This window comes from Danio aesculapii, chromosome 14 (assembly GCF_903798145.1).
Source record: "Danio aesculapii chromosome 14, fDanAes4.1, whole genome shotgun sequence".
NCBI classification, from domain to species: Eukaryota; Metazoa; Chordata; class Actinopteri; order Cypriniformes; family Danionidae; genus Danio; species Danio aesculapii.
In genome coordinates, this window is record NC_079448.1 from 36,305,156 (window position 1) to 36,322,945 (window position 17,790).

At 38.8% G+C, this 17,790-nt stretch overlaps 1 protein-coding gene across 3 annotated transcripts in view; it reads right to left on the minus strand.

The window, feature by feature from the left end:
* Positions 1 to 17,790, minus strand: part of gria1a (glutamate receptor, ionotropic, AMPA 1a) — a 146,162-nt gene that overhangs the window by 73,917 nt on the left and 54,455 nt on the right. For all 3 annotated transcript variants that reach the window (XM_056472346.1, XM_056472343.1, XM_056472345.1), the window contains exon 5: positions 15,411 to 15,464. In XM_056472346.1, coding sequence (XP_056328321.1) covers positions 15,411 to 15,464 — 54 coding nt within the window. The remainder of the gene's footprint in view (positions 1 to 15,410; positions 15,465 to 17,790) is intronic.

A 17,790-nucleotide genomic window follows, 5' to 3' on the forward strand; every position in this document is an offset into this window, starting at 1 on the left:
ATGAACCATTAATTACTATTATACTGATGGAAACTCACATGTGATTTTAGGAATATCAGCAATAATTTGAAATGGTTAGACTGACATTACTGATGACAATTATTTGCAATTTGTGAAAAATATTCACACACTCTCTGCCATTACTCTCTTTACTTTTTACCATTCACCTATACCGCATGTATTTGGACTGTGGGGGAAATTGGAGCACTTGGTGGAAACCCAAACAAATAAGGCAGAACATGGAAACTCTGCTCAGAAGAGGACTCAAACAGAGACCTTCTTTCTGTGAGGTAATCACGCTAACCACTGAGCCACCGTATCGCCCATGTTTGCAATACTGTGCATGTTTGTAGAACAACAATAATTAAACATTTGATTCAGTAAGTGCAAGTCACTTTTATTCTTCTAGGTGAATATCTGACACTGAGAATGTATGATTTGTTTCACTCATAATTAATACAGGCTTTAGACAAAAGAAAATCATCAACAAAACTTGAGTGAACTGAATGGCTTTACTGAGGGGCAATTACTATATGCAATCAAATGTAAGTGTCACTGTCACTTGATGATGGATTTGATGAATAAGCTCATTCAAAATTCACATTTTAAAGATGATGAAAACAATTGTTTTGAGAAAATGTTTAAGATAATGAATAAATTATCAGAAGAGCTTTATGCAGTTTCAGCTGTTAGAGATCATTCTGTGTTAGATATAAAGGCTGAATATGTAATAAAGGTTGGAGAATTTAATGGTTAAAGCTAAATTCTAATATAATGCTCCTTTAAAATAGTTTATAAAACGTAAATGCATGAAAAACACTGCCAAGCCTGAAAACCCTGGCAAATTCTGACTTAAAGTTTTGGCTCAAATGTTAACAAAAAAGAAAAACAAACAAAATATTACACATTATACAAAATTTATATTGTCTTATAGTCTTTTGGGAAAAATTTCTAGCATATATAATATAATATAATATAATATAATATAATATAATATAATATAATATAATATAATATAATATAATATAATATAATAAATTATAATATAATATAATATATGTTTCCCAGAGATGGGTTGCGGCTGGAAGGGCATCCGCTGCATAAAACATCTGCTGGATAAGTTGGCGGTTCATTCCGCTGTGGCAACCCCGGATTAATAGAGGGACTAAGCCGAAAAGAAAAAAAAAATATATATATATATTATATATGGGCGACACGGTGGCGCAGTAGATAGTGCTGTCGCCTCACAACAAGAATGTTGCTGGTTCGAGCCTCGACTGAGTCAGTTGGCGTTTTTGTGTGGAGTTTTTTCAACACATTTCTAAACATAACAGTTTTAATAACTCATTTCTAATAACTGATTTATTTTATCTTTGTGTGATGTAGTGCAGCTGATATTGATATTGGAGTCAGTCCAAATGTGATGGTGCTGCGCAGCTGATTGACATTGACTTCATTCGTGCTGCGCAGCTGATTGACATTGACATCACTCAATCGGCATGTAGCACCGCCTTTTTTAAAGCCTGATTGGTTGTCCCTTGGGATGCGTCACGTCCGACTCTGACGCACTTTGTTTGGGTGTCCGTCTTCGCAGCTACAGGTAGAGGCATTGTGTTCGTTCTGATAATTTTTCATTTGCTTGAATGGGCCAACGTTAAGTTACTTTTGGCATTGTTATAGTGCATTGTGGCTGTGGCATTTTTCTGGGCTGGAGTGGCTGGACGACTGTTCATTGTTGCAGGTATGTGATAGTTTTTAATTGGCTGAGTAATGGGATTTGGCAGTATTTAACCTGCGTTTTTCATGCAGTAGAGATACTAAGTCCTGCACCTCGCTGTATTTGTATACCTGACCAACAAGTGCTCAAAGCATCCGCTTTGTGCACCCATTGGTAAGTGAGGCACTTATGATTAGTGTTATCATTTTAAAGGACCATATTAATGAGTTTTGTTTGTGCCTCTCTTTAGGATTCTCCCTTGTTCTCTCTTGATCCCTTTTCTCTCAATGTCTAAATCACTTTATTAGCCCTTGTTCCTCGCTATTGCCGTGGTTATTGGAGGTCGTCTGGGCGTGTGCTACTGCTGTTATTCCACGCTGCTAATACTAACGCCGGTGTCATTGGCTATCGTACAGACGCCACCAACACAGCTGTTTAAAGGGGACTGCCCATTTTGACCCGTGTGCTGCTTTGTGCTCCCCTTCATTTATTTGTTTGTTTAGGATGTATTGATTTGCGTTAACATTTTTGGTGCTCTGCTTTTTGTTTAGTGAAATTGTTTTTCGTTTAGTTATGCAGAGCATTTATTTGGTTTTTGTTATTTAGATTTCTTTTTTTATTATTATTATTATTATTATTATTATTATTTTGAGAGTCAATTGTTTTGATTCAGAGTGTGTGTGTGTATATGAGATGTTGTAATCACAGCTGTAGCTGTCTCAACCAGATCATAGAGTAGGTTTGTTAACCTGATTGACTCCTTTATTGATGTTAGTTATTTTCTGTTTATTTACTTTAATTTTGATTTATTTCAGGAATTGAGGTTTCTCCTCGGTGGATGACTGGTCCTTCCAACTGGTGGTGGTGCTTCTTTCCCGTGTGCTGTGAGACACTGAGTGCTTGATAGTGTAATTCGAGTGCACTGTGGTGTGCGTGTGCTGGGGTAAAGTCAGTCTGCTTGTATCCAGTCAGTGGGAACCTCAATCCTGTGTGTTTTTGATTTTGTTTATTTATTTTCCTTTTATGAAGGGGGAGTTTTTGATGTGCTTTTTAACAAATGAGTACAACCTTACATTTTCATTAAAATAAATATTTTTGTACTTTTTGTAATTACTCACGCCTCTGTGCCTTTTTGAGGGGAAACGAACCTGTGTGTCTTTTTCTAATAGAGTTATTTCCCTGGGTCACTCCCAGGGTGGCGTAGTCGGTTATTTTGATTCAAAGAGTTCTAACTCGTATCCATACCCTCGTCACATTCTGGCGTAGTCGGCAGGATTCCCCTCTTATTGTGTGCAGAGACGTGGGTTGTATTTTTTTCATTTCTGTAGGAACTGGATTGCGGCAGTCCCCTCTGGTGGGTCAATACAAGTTAATTTTTTCACGTGTACGTTTTAGTTCGTGGTTGTAGCGATGGAAGACGAATTACGTGAGTTAAGGGAGTTGGTAACTCAATTAAAAGCTGATAATGAGCGACTACGGCAAGAGCAGGTGCCAGCTGCAGTGCCGGGACCATCTAACATTTCTATTCCTGTTTCAGATCCTCCACTCATTGATGCTGGTCCCTCATCAACCGAACGATTTGTTTTCGTTCCTCGAGACCGTAGATGTCCAAAATTCAGTGGGCGGTCAGGAGTTGACATCAATGAGTGGGTGGAAGAAGCAGAGGCTTGCATGCGTCTTCGCCATTTGTCTTCAGCTGATCAGGCATTTTTCTTGTTTGATCACCTGGAGGGAGAGGCAAGAGAGGAAATTCGTTATAGGCCACAGAGTGAAAGGGAGGATCCAAAGCGAGTGATTCAGGTATTACGCGATTTATATGGCTGTACTAAGTCCTATGTAGCTCTTCAGGAGTCATTCTTTTCCAGAAGACAGCAGGAGGGGGAGACTCTGGTGGAGTTTTCCTTGGCCCTTATGAGCCTTCTGGAAAAGGTTAAAGGTCAGTCACCTCATGGCATGCCTAATGCAGAAACTTTACTGAGAGATCAGTTTGTGGAAAATGTTAATGATTGCACCCTTCGTCGTGAACTTAAGCAGTTTGTGCGCCGTCAACCTACTGCCACATTGGTTGACGCACGTGGTGAAGCACTTCGGTGGGAAAGAGAGGGCATGCCTGGGGGAGCGCGGGGCCGAAGTCAGTCTGTTCCATCAGCGTACGGTATTCAGTATGGGGTGCAGGGGAATCGGAGCGTTAGTAGTGGGGCAAAGTCTGAAATGACTGAATTGCGGGACATGTTGCTGAAGCAGCAACAGCAATTGAATCAATTGGCTCAAAGTATGACTCTGCTTCAGAATTGTTCGTCTAAATTGCCGCCACATAAAGTCAATCCTGTTATTTGCAGGAGATGTCGTCAGCCAGGCCATTTCGCTAGAAATTGTGATGGCGAGCGGATACCAGTCCGTGCACCATCAGCCTATATTGATTCTGCTGTAACAAGACGTGAACAGTCGTCCTCCAGCCAGCCGTCGGAAAACTAGTTCCCACCAAGTTACAGGGCCATAACTTGGTTGGGAAAAGGGTAGGCTCTAATGATTTTATGCCGTGTTTAATGTCTACTTGTCCAAAGCTCGTTGTATCTATGGGTGGGGTTCAGGTCCCTTGTTTGGTGGACACTGGCTCCATGGTGTCCACCATTACTGAAAGTTGTTTCATGACTAATTTTGGGCTTTGGGGTCAAGAACAGCTTAGATCATGTCATTGGTTACAGCTTCGAGCTGCAAATGGTCTTTCAATTCCTTATATTGGTTATTTGGAATTAGACATAGAGCTTTGTGGGCGAGTAGTTTCAGACTGTGGAGTGCTGGTTGTTAAGGATCCTCCTGGTGGCATGTGTGCACAAACACCTGGTGTAGTGGGTATGAATGTTTTAAGCCGCTGCTACCAGGAGTTATTCGGCCAGCATGGTACAGGCCTTTTTGATTTACCGGCAGTATCACAGGCCCCCAGTTTTATCATTCAGGCCTTACAAAATTGTCACCAAGCTGAAGTTCAGCCAGTTACAAATGCAGAGGGACAAGTCAGGGTGCGTGGACGTCGGGCGTGCCGCATCCCAGGTGGCACTGTAAAATTTGTTGCCACTACTTGTTCGGTGCAGTATTCGGGTAATGCCGTACTGTTTGAACCTCCAATTTCAGGTCTCCCTGCAGGTTTGCTGGCCTCTCCTGCGCTCCTAAAGATGGATGGTGGTACTGTTTATGTGCCTATAGTTAACGTGGGCACTATAGATGTGCTGTTGTATGCCAGAACTATTGTGGGCGTTGTAAGTAAGGTTAATGTGGTTACATTACCCCCAGAGGTCGTAGAGGTAAACATGGTTGCAGCTGAGGTAAGTGCACAGCCTTCTCCCTCTGTGCAGGAGCAAATAGCTACCTTAGACCTGTCAATACTGCCTGAAGTAGAACAAGGTAAGGTTAGGGCATTGCTGTTTAAGTATTTGCCAGTGTTTTCCAGTCACGATGGTGATTTGGGTTGTACAAACCTGATATCTCACGATATACCCTTGTTAGACGATATCCCTGTCCGGCAGCGGTTCAGGCGCATCCCTCCGTCTGAGTATGAGGTGGTAAAGGCACATATTAACCAACTGTTAGAGACCCAGGTCATTAGAGAAAGTTGCAGTCCTTATGCCTCGCCCATTGTTCTGGTTAAGAAAAAGGACGGTGGTCTGCGCATGTGCGTAGACTACCGTCGTTTGAATGCGAAGACCAGAAAGGATGCATTCCCTCTACCACGTATTGAGGAAACTTTGGACTCGCTGGCTGGGGCCTGTTGGTTTTCCACCATGGACCTAGCCAGTGGGTATAATCAGGTGCCTGTAACTGAGAAGGATAAGCCTAAGACTGCCTTCTGTACCCCTTTTGGTCTTTTTGAGTGGAATAGGATGGCGTTTGGGCTGTGTAATGCCCCAAGCACCTTCCAACGATTGATGGAACGGTTGTTTGGGGATCAACAGTGCCAATCCCTCCTCCTGTATTTGGATGATATTGTTGTCTTTTCCTCTTCTATAGATGAACATCTGGTGCGGATGGAGGTTGTCCTAAGCCGTCTGCAGAGGGAAGGGTTAAAGGCCAAATTATCCAAGTGTGCTTTCTTTCAAAGGGAAGTGCATTATTTGGGTCACGTTATTTCATCTGAGGGTGTTTCCACCGATCCACGTAAAGTGGAGGCCGTGGCCAACTGGCCTTGCCCGGCCAGTGTTACAGAATTGCGCTCGTTTTTGGGATTTGCTAGCTACTACCGCCGTTTTGTGGAGGGGTTTTCCAAGTTGGCTGCCCCTCTCCATAGGCTGGTGGCTCTACTGGCAAACCCAAAACATCGAAAGGGCAACGCCCATGACTTTGCGGCTTCTTGGTCTGCAGAATGTCAGAGTAGCTTTGAGGGGTTAAAAATGAAGTTAACTAGTGCTCCAGTGTTGGCTTACGCTGATTTTTCTCTGCCTTTTATTTTAGAGATTGATGCCAGTCAGGGAGGCTTGGGGGCAGTCCTCTCACAGGAACAACAGGGCAAGGTGCGTCCAATAGCGTATGGCAGCCGCAGTCTTAGGCCCACTGAGCGTAATCCATCTAATTATAGCTCAATGAAATTGGAGTTTTTGGCACTCAAGTGGTCCATGACTGAAAAGTTCAGGGAGTATTTGTTAGGCCAAAAATGTATTGTTTTCACTGATAATAACCCCCTTAGCTACCTGAATTCTGCCAAGTTAGGTGCAATGGAGCATCGTTGGGCTGCTCAATTGTCCGTATTTGACTTTGAAATAAAGTATAGATCGGGTAGGAGCAATCGTAACGCAGACGCTTTGTCCCGGCAGAACTTCTCAGGTACAGGAGAAGTACAAGACCGGTGTCCAGGAGTGGCTGTTCCAGTAGTGTTGCAGCAAACAGCCCCAGATGGATTGGTGACCCAGGTCAATCAGGTAACAGCCTTCCCCTGCCCCTCTGGCAGTGACATGGGTGCTCGACAGGTAGCAGACCCAGTCATTGGTGAGGTGTTGGTGTTTTGGAGGCGCAAGTTGCTCCCCACTTCGGAGGAGCGTAAGAAACTCTCTCGCTTGGCAGTCATCTTGCTTCGCCAATGGGGCCGCCTGGTTGAAATGGAAGGGGTGCTCTATCGGCGTGTGTTGCGCCCGGATGGCGGAGAGGAAGTTCTCCAAGTGTTACTACCAGCCCTCATGAAAGCTGAGGTCCTGACCCAGCTGCATCAGCAGCATGGACATCAGGGGGTTGAGCGTACTTCCCAGCTGGTTCGCCAGAGATGTTACTGGCCGGGTATGTTCGCTGACATTGCACGCTGGTGCCAGGAGTGTGAGCGGTGCCAGTGTGCTAAAGGCACCCCCTCAGCTCCCAGTAGTTACATGGGACATCTTATGGCTTCTCGGCCTAACGAGATTTTAGCTCTCGATTTCACCTTGTTGGAGCCCTCAAGGTCTGGCCTCGAAAATGTGTTGGTCATGACTGACATATTTACGAAGTACACCTTAGCTATACCTACTAGAGACCAGCGAGCCGAGACTGTAGCCCAGGTCCTTGTGGCTGAGTGGTTTTGTAAATTTGGTGTGCCAGGTCGCATCCACTCTGACCAAGGTCGTAATTTTGAGTCTACTCTTATTCGGCAGCTTTGTGGGTTGTATGGAGTCGTAAAGTCACATACAACTCCATACCACCCTGCTGGGAATGGCCAATGTGAGCGTTTTAATAGAACGTTACACGATCTTCTGCGTTCCCTTCCATATTCTAAAAAGAGTGATTGGCCATGCTGTCTCCCTCAGGTTCTCTTTGCGTACAACACTACTCCTCACCAGTCAACTGGGGAATCTCCTTACTATTTAATGTTTGGACAAGAACCTAGACTTCCTATTGATTTCCTCTTAGGTAGAGTTAGAGAGCCGTTAGCCGGCAGTGTTCATGGGTGGATTGTAGAACAGCAAGATCGGTTACAAGTCGCTTTTGAAGGTGCTCGTGAGAGATTGGGTGCCGCCGCTGACCGGCGGAAGGCCCGGCATGATCTCCAGGTAAGGGAAGCACCACTGAAGGAGGGTCAACTGGTTTACCTTCGCGATCATGGGGTGCGAGGTAGATGTAAAATCCAGGACCTGTGGAGCTCAGTGGTCTACCAAATCCTAAAAGCGCCTACTGAAAGTGGGGTAGTTTATACCATTGCCCCGGTTGCAGATCTGAGTAAAACCAAACATGTTCACAGATCCTTGCTGAAGGCCCAGCTTGGTCAGGATCGGCCTCCTAGTCTACCTGAACCTGCAAGGGGAGAGTGCATGCAGCCTTTGGATGAGGAGTGTGATGGAGATTTGCTGGTTCTAGTTCCCGAGACACCAGAGCTTAGAGGAAGGTCAAGGTCACAGGGTGCTGTTCCCCCTGTCCCTCGGGTTGTAGACGAGGTACTTGAGGGTCCAGCAACTGTGGGGACTTTGCAGCCGGAAGTTGTGCCCGCTGACCCTGTAAGAGCAGCAGAAACCGTGGTAAGGAGAACTGGGAGAAGTACAGCAGGTCAGCACTCTAACTTGCACCACCTTCCACGAGCTGTAGGTATAGGGACTGTGTCCAGTATAGTGAGTAACTCGTTTGGTACATTCTTCCGCCCTTGGAGTTAGACTCTTAGGTCAATTGTATGTTTGGTTCACCGTCGGGGCGACGTTGCAGAAATTGGGGGTGGAATGTGATGTAGTGCAGCTGATATTGATATTGGAGTCAGTCCAAATGTGATGGTGCTGCGCAGCTGATTGACATTGACTTCATTCGTGCTGCGCAGCTGATTGACATTGACATCACTCAATCGGCATGTAGCACCGCCTTTTTTAAAGCCTGATTGGTTGTCCCTTGGGATGCGTCACGTCCGACTCTGACGCACTTTGTTTGGGTGTCCGTCTTCGCAGCTACAGGTAGAGGCATTGTGTTCGTTCTGATAATTTTTCATTTGCTTGAATGGGCCAACGTTAAGTTACTTTTGGCATTGTTATAGTGCATTGTGGCTGTGGCATTTTTCTGGGCTGGAGTGGCTGGACGACTGTTCATTGTTGCAGGTATGTGATAGTTTTTAATTGGCTGAGTAATGGGATTTGGCAGTATTTAACCTGCGTTTTTCATGCAGTAGAGATACTAAGTCCTGCACCTCGCTGTATTTGTATACCTGCCCAACAAGTGCTCAAAGCATCCGCTTTGTGCACCCATTGGTAAGTGAGGCACTTATGATTAGTGTTATCATTTTAAAGGACCATATTAATGAGTTTTGTTTGTGCCTCTCTTTAGGATTCTCCCTTGTTCTCTCTTGATCCCTTTTCTCTCAATGTCTAAATCACTTTATTAGCCCTTGTTCCTCGCTATTGCCGTGGTTATTGGAGGTCGTCTGGGCGTGTGCTACTGCTGTTATTCCACGCTGCTAATACTAACGCCGGTGTCATTGGCTATCGTACAGACGCCACCAACACAGCTGTTTAAAGGGGACTGCCCATTTTGACCCGTGTGCTGCTTTGTGCTCCCCTTCATTTATTTGTTTGTTTAGGATGTATTGATTTGCGTTAACATTTTTTGTGCTCTGCTTTTTGTTTAGTGAAATTGTTTTTCGTTTAGTTATGCAGAGCATTTATTTGGTTTTTGTTATTTAGATTTCTTTTTTTATTATTATTATTATTATTATTATTATTTTGAGAGTCAATTGTTTTGATTCAGAGTGTGTGTGTGTATATGAGATGTTGTAATCACAGCTGTAGCTGTCTCAACCAGATCATAGAGTAGGTTTGTTAACCTGATTGACTCCTTTATTGATGTTAGTTATTTTCTGTTTATTTACTTTAATTTTGATTTATTTCAGGAATTGAGGTTTCTCCTCGGTGGATGACTGGTCCTTCCAACTGGTGGTGGTGCTTCTTTCCCGTGTGCTGTGAGACACTGAGTGCTTGATAGTGTAATTCGAGTGCACTGTGGTGTGCGTGTGCTGGGGTAAAGTCAGTCTGCTTGTATCCAGTCAGTGGGAACCTCAATCCTGTGTGTTTTTGATTTTTGTTTATTTATTTTCCTTTTATGAAGGGGGAGTTTTTGATGTGCTTTTTAACAAATGAGTACAACCTTACATTTTCATTAAAATAAATATTTTTGTACTTTTTGTAATTACTCACGCCTCTGTGCCTTTTTGAGGGGAAACGAACCTGTGTGTCTTTTTCTAATAGAGTTATTTCCCTGGGTCACTCCCAGGGTGGCGTAGTCGGTTATTTTGATTCAAAGAGTTCTAACTCGTATCCATACCCTCGTCACATTTGCCATGATGACAGTACATACTATTTTACTAGATATTTTTCAAGACACTTCTATACAGCTTAGTGACATTTAAAGGCTTAACTAGGTTAATTAGCATAACTAGGCAGGTCAGGGTAATTAGGCAAGTGATTGTATAACGATGGTTTGTTCTGTAGACTATCCAAAAAAATAAAAAATAGCTTAAAGGGGCTAATAATTTTGACCTTAAAATGTTTTTTAAAAAATTTAAAACTGTTTTTGTTCTGGCCGAAATAAAACAAATCAGTCCTTCTCCAGAGGAAAAAAACATTATCAGACATATTGTGAAAATGTCCTTGCTCTGTTAAACATCATTTGGGAAATATTTAAAAAAGAAAAAAAAATAATTCTGACTTCAACTGTATGTATGTATATATACATTTATATAATTATATATATTTCCCTCTAGATTATTTCTTCATTCATTTATTTAGGGTCATTCAGTTAATAAATGAATGACCCTAAGCATACCCTTGTGTTGCGACTCCCTGAACACCCTCAATCAAAGTGTGAAATCCCTTACCCAATATAATAGTCTCCCAACTGTAACCTAGTGTTCCACAGGGACAACTCAAAGTCTCCTGTAACGTCAAATCAATTTTTAGAGGGAAGTGCTATCACACAGCTGGCCTTTGGGCCGAAGGGTCACACAAGCCCGTTTCACAGCCTCATCACTCTCTATGGTGAGAGTGAACAAGACAATCAGAGACACACAGACTGTCTGCATCACTGCACATATTATGCCGGGCTGAAACCGAGCGCACACCTGTGACGCTTGTCATCACAAGCTCTCAAGTTTTAAATATACCACATTCTTTCCTCAGTCAAGATGACTAAAGTCTTTGGAGGCAATCAAGAGCTCATTCGCCAAACAACAGAGTGTTTATTCTAAATTAAAGGAGAAAACAAAGTCAAGCAGTTTGCAGAAAGAAGCTTTCACTGATTTCAAAAAGCGCAACGCTCATGAGGACTCTTCAGAAACTCTCATAAAGCTGTCACATCAAAAACAAATGCAGTTATTAAACTTTGCAGGAACAGAGATGTTCAGATGTGTTTTAAAGGGATAGTTCACATATAAAAATTCATATTTTGTCATCATTTGCTCACCCTCTACTTGTTCCAAACTTGTTTGAGTTTATTTTGTTGAACAGTGAAGAAGCAGCGGCCATTGGCTTAATTATTTTCTTGATCCTTCTATGGATGTTAATAACAGCTTTTTTTTACCAGCATTCTTCAAAATATATTGTGTTTTGTTAAACAGAAGAAAAAAATCCAAAAACATTTAGGGACTATCCCTTTCTACGTATATGCACTCCAAGGCTTAAAGTTTTGGGATGCATAGACTAACTAATAGACCACAGGTGATGACTTAAACTAAAATACCTAGTCTTAAATAAATATAATATGATATAATGTGAAAATATTCTATATTAATAATAAAATTTAAATGAAAATAAGAGCTAATTCATAATAATATTAAATGCCACAGTATAAAAATTGTTGAATCATTGTAAGGGGTTGCTAATTTGTTGCTTTGTGGTTGCTAAGAAGTGTTGGGTAGTTCCTAGGTGGTTGCTATTGGGGTCAGAAGCTAAGCGATCACTTCAATTTAATCAAATATTTCAACAGTGCTATAATCTACCAACAATAATAATAAACTGTTTAAATGTATGTTAATTATATCTTAAGAAAAGACAAACTCATTAAAAACCAGGGCTACTACCAAGCAAACACAAAACATCATTAGACGTTAATATTAGGTTAGATTTAGGGTGCCAGCGTCTAATCACAATGTTATTTTGACGTCTAATAACAACGTGAAATGACGTTGATATTTGATTGATTTTAGGTTGTGTTAGAAAGTGACCAAAATCCAACGTCGACCCAACATCTTAAACCAATGTAATATTGACCTCAAATACTGACATTTATTCGTCAGGTATGGCAACCAAAATCCAACGTCTGATACACGTCATATTGGTAGCGTCCACACATCGTCAAGCTGTAACATCATTAGACGTTTATGATTTGTTGTTTTTAGGTTGCGTTGGAAAGTAACCAAAATGCAACGCCTTTTGGATGTTGGACACTGACGTCAGCCTGACGTTGAGTTCTGACGTCAACCCGATTTTAATTTTCAAACAAAATGCTACGTCCGACAACATTGGGGTACAACGTCAATCTGACTTGACGTTGACGTCCTGTGCCTGCAGGGAATGTTGTGACAAATTGGTTAATTCACATGCAAAAATGTTGGCGATTGGTTACTGCATTCATAAACTCAACAAATTGGGTGCGATTGGATGTCCTATTCATCACTGAAAATAACAATCTGTCACTTATCATTCAGTCGCATATTTTACGTTAATTGCAAAAGCCATTAAATATTTAATTCATTTATTTTTAATGCCCTACATTTTCCATCTTCAGGTGCCAAAAGATTAACTGGATGTACTGCTTGCTTGCTGCCAGATGTATTAATTTAGCTAGTAAGCTATTATGGTTCAGGAGGAGCTAGTAAAACAATAGCACTGTTTACATTAGCAATAGCAACTGCATTGACATGTGAGCAGTTGGAGAGCCCAGATAAGGTAAACAGTGTGGTAGATGACCTGGTTAAACACACTTAGGGACTCGAGAGACTAAAACTAATGAAGAGAAGAGGGGAGGGAATGGGGGCAGAAGTCATTTAAGATGCCTCCGATTACAATGGCGATCTACTTTCTGAAGCGCTGCCACAGCTCTGATTGGCCATGTCGTACTTGTTTTTTTTTTCCTTTCAGTCAGCAGCATGTCTTCTGGCATTCCCTCTCATGTTGACTATCTGCTCTCATAGCAACAGTGACATCCTGTTTGCTGGAACAGGGCTCTGCTGATGATGTCCTTCACTTGTATGTGGCTGATAGAATTGATTTTTGTTTTTTGACGAATTTACTCAGCATTTGCCTGGCTTGTTCTTTCAGCGAAGGCTGATTATTCTCCATTTCAGGCGTAGGCGGTCCTCCCACTCCAGAACTACAGTGAGGGCTTTTGCCCATCTGATCCTACACAAACTCACTTTCAACAAAGATTGATTTAAGGATTGCAAGATTTTGGGTGAGACACCTGTGTACTCTTAATGCGTTTTAAAATCACGTTAGTTAAGCACAGGATTTAGGATTAAACACAGAACTACACAATGTGAATTACGGGGAAAGTGTCTCCTTAACCTGAACTGCTTTCATCTGCATTATAAAGATATTTCCCAAATATTAAAAAGCACATCTTTTTCAATTTATGGGTGTTTAAAACAATCACAATCATATTTTTTTGGACGTCTGATTCATTATTCAACAACTTAAACGGCAAATCTGTATCTACTGTAAATAAATGAAGAGTTTAGATGCAAATAAAACCTCTAAAAGCCATTTGATATTTTCTTCTAAAATTAACCTTTTTCTCCAACTCCTGTGTGTAAGCTCAGTAATTTTACATTTATAGTGATTACATTTATAGTTCTTTTCATTGATTTAAAGTGAAATAACAGAGCATTAACATACAGTAGGAGGCTGAGGAAAAATGCTCATTTTAGGAGAATATTTCAGATGACATTAGAGGTTTTTGCATCTGAACTCTTCAAATAGACCAGATCCCCAAAATTGAATTTAAATTCTATTTAAAAGCTCTTCATTTGATTCAGATTTCACTTTGAACTGGTTGTATAACAAATAATTTATTTTTATTTCAGTTACCATGTCCATTTTAAGAGTAATCACACAGCTCTTTTACATCAAGACTGAATCATTCACTCAATTTAAAAGATTTAGGGTAATGGTTCACATCTAAATTTTATCACTTGACCCCCCCACCCAAAAAAAAAAAAAAAAAAAAAAAAACTATATTTATATCCTGGTACAATGTAATTTGTCTTGTTGAACAAAGTCAATTAATTTTAATTCTTTTTGGTTTTTTTGTTTTTTGTTTACATTACATTACATTACTTTATATTATATTATATTATATTATATTATATTATATTATATTATATTATATTATATTATATTATATTATATTATATTATATTATATTATATTATATTATATTATATTATATTAAACGTGTGCAAAATAAAAAATAAAATAAAAAATAAAATTAAGTACAATTTATAAAATATAATATAATATAATATAATATAATATAATATAATATAATATAATATAATATAATATAATATAATATAATATAATATAATACAATACAAAATTTAATTAAAAATAAAATTATATAACAAATAAAATGACGGTGTCAGTGGTGTAGTGGTTAGTGTGTCGACACATGCACTCCGGTGCTCACAGCGACCTGAGTTCGATTCCCACCTCGCGGCCCTATGCTGATCCTTCCCCTCGCTCTGCTCCCCATCCTTCCCTGTCAATATTCTCTACTGTCCTATACAATAAAGGTGAAAACCCCTAAAAAAAATTAAATAAAATAAAGTAGTTATGCATCTTTAAATAAAAATTCTGGTTAAAAACCACTTTTCAGTCAATTCATTTCAATTAATTTTAATAACAGATATCTGGATTTCAGAAAAGAAAATGATTGATATTAAAATCAATACGTCCTTTTCCCTAGTCTCTCTTCTCTAATGTGCCTGTAGCAGGTGTCCGTATCGCCTGACTGAATGGATGGAGTTGTATCTTTTTCCGCTTGGTGTCCCTGTAAATGTGGTGCAGTGAGTTGGTGATGTTACTATAGAAACTAGCCTTCACCCAAAAGGCTTGGACACAGAGGGGAAGCTTAGATGGGCATCCACTCACTCACATACACACACACACACACACACACACACACACACACACACACACACACACACACACACACTCTCACTCGCATGTTCTCACATACAAACACTGTGTAAACAGAATTGAGCTCTCCGTCATAGGACACTGGGAGTAATTTGCTCACTTCTTTAAAAAAATTGCCCATTATGGAAATAGCAGGCAGTTGCAAATCTTTCCTTATTGCTTTGCCACCTTTATCATTTATCATTTACAATTACATCTAACAAACCGGCCAGACCGCTTTAATTTAAAATCCTCAGCAGTGTGCCGTCCAGGAACACAAGCAGCATATTAATGCCACGATTATCATCATTCCTCTTTGAAATCAATTTAGCCTCCATTCTCATACATCCAGCGCACCTATACAGACTGCAGAAATCACTTGTATTTTTTTTTCTTATCCACAGAACAGTTCTTCAGGCTATGTTTATGTAAGAGCTCATCCGTTAGTCATAGTGAGCGGCTTCTTATGATTGGCCAGTAGTGAAAATATGCAAATCAGCTGTAATATCAAGAGTAGCAGTGACATTTGAAAGCCTCATGCAGAGGATTAGTCATGCGATCTCTCATAGTGAACACTGTGTTTTTTAGCTTACCAGGTTCGCCAGGATGTAGTGGTAGCTCTTCACGTTCTTCCCCAGCTCGATGATCTGAAACAGACCAACAAATAAGGTGAGAAGTTACAGGATTCGTTTTGATGCACACAGGAATATAAAAGCATGTTAGTGTCAGTGAAAAGACAGATATGAATAAATCACACTATAATGTCATATTTTAAGAAAGACGTCAAAGATGGTGAAATATTCATGTATCGTCTCTGGAAAAATGTATTTATAATTTAATAATTACTGAAACGCTATCAAAAATTAAGAAATACATTTAGAAATCTAAATAAATAAATAAATAAATAAATAAATAAATAAATAATATTATTTTAAAGGAAGACCTGTCAAAGATGGTGAAAAATTCAGTTATGGTCTCTGGGGAAATTTATTTATTATTTAATAATTTCTGAAACGCCATAAAAAATTAAGAAATACATTTAGAAATGAAAACAAATTACTACTACTACTACTACTAATAATAATAATAATATTTTTAAGCATGACCTGTCAAAGATGGTGAAAAAGTCATGTATTGTCTATATATGGTCTCTGAGAAATTTTATTTATAACTTAATAATTACTGAAACACCATCAAAAAGTAAGAAATACATTTAGAAATTTTAACAAATAAATATTAATAATAATAATAATATTTATTATTATTATTATTATTATTATTATTATTATTATTATTATTATTATAAATAAACAAATGAATACATAAAACAACATTTTCATAATAAACTTCACTTAATGGCAACAACAACAACAATAATAATAATAGTAATAATAATAATAATAATAATAATAATAATAATAATAACAAATAATCATAATAATAATACGCAAATAAATACATAAAACAACACTTTTAAAATTACTTTTACTTGATGGCAATAATAATAATAATAATAATAATAATAATAATAATAATAATAATAATAATAATAATAATAATAATAATAATAAATACATAAAACAACACTTTCAAAATTTATTTTACTTAATGGTAATAAAAAAAATATATAATAATAATAGTAATCATCATCATCATAATCATAATAAATACACAAATAAATACATAAAACAACACTTTCAAAATTAATTTTACTTATTGACAACAACAACAACAACAACAACAACAACAACAACAACAACAACAATAATAAATACATACATAAAACAACATTTTCAAAATAAATTTTACTTAATGGCAATAATAATAATAATAATAATAATAATAATAATAATAATAATAATAATAATAATAATAATAATAATAATAATAATAATTCATTTCATTTTCTTTTCGGCTTAGTCCCTTTATTAATCTGGGGTCACCACAGCGGAATGAACCGCCAACTTATCTAGCATGTTTTTAGGCAGCGCATGCCCTTCCTGCCACAACCCATCTCTGGGAAACATCCATACACACTCACTCACACACATACACTACAGACAATTTAGCCTACCCAATTCACCTGTACCGCATGTCTTTGGAATGTGGGGGAAACTGGAGCACCCGGAGGAAACCCATGCGAACGCAGGGAGAACATGCAAACTCCATACAGAAATGCCAACTGACCCAGCCGAAGCTCGAACCAGCGACCTTCTTGCTGTGAGGCGACAGCACTACCTACTGTGCCACTGCGTTGCTGAATAATAATAATAATAAAAAATAAAATAATAATAATAATAATAATAATAATAATATTGTCATGACTCTCTCACAAAGGCGCAGGATCGCAGGAGTTATCAAAACACGAATATTTATTAACAATGCAACTTAAGCAGGAACAGTGTAATTCAATACCGGACAAGGTACTAAACAAACTCTGTAAAACTGATTACATACAGAGGAGAGACGCAGGTGAAACTCATGAAACAAACGTCAGGTGGGAAAACTGAACAAAGGAATTACATGACCAAAACATAAGCACATGGAACACAACAACACAGAACATATATTAAATACACAAATAAAATAAATAAAACAACACTTTCAAAATTAATATTACTCAACGGCTAAAATTGTTAACAACAACAACAACAACAACAACAATAATAATAATAATAATAATAATAATAATAATTTTATAATAGTATTAAAGTTTTATTTTATTTTTTATTTTTTTCACAATTTATTTTTATTGACTATTTAATTTTTTTAGGTCTTTACCTCAATCCGTACAAAACAAACTTAAGGTTTTGATTCCTTGCAAATGCGTAAACGGGCACAATTTATGCCATCAATGCAGAGCAAATCAGTTTGGATAAAAGCATCTGCCAAATGCAAGAAACATGTAACATTTAAATAATAACAACAACAATGGCATTTTCAATAGCGCACACCCACCAAATCGCCACAAAT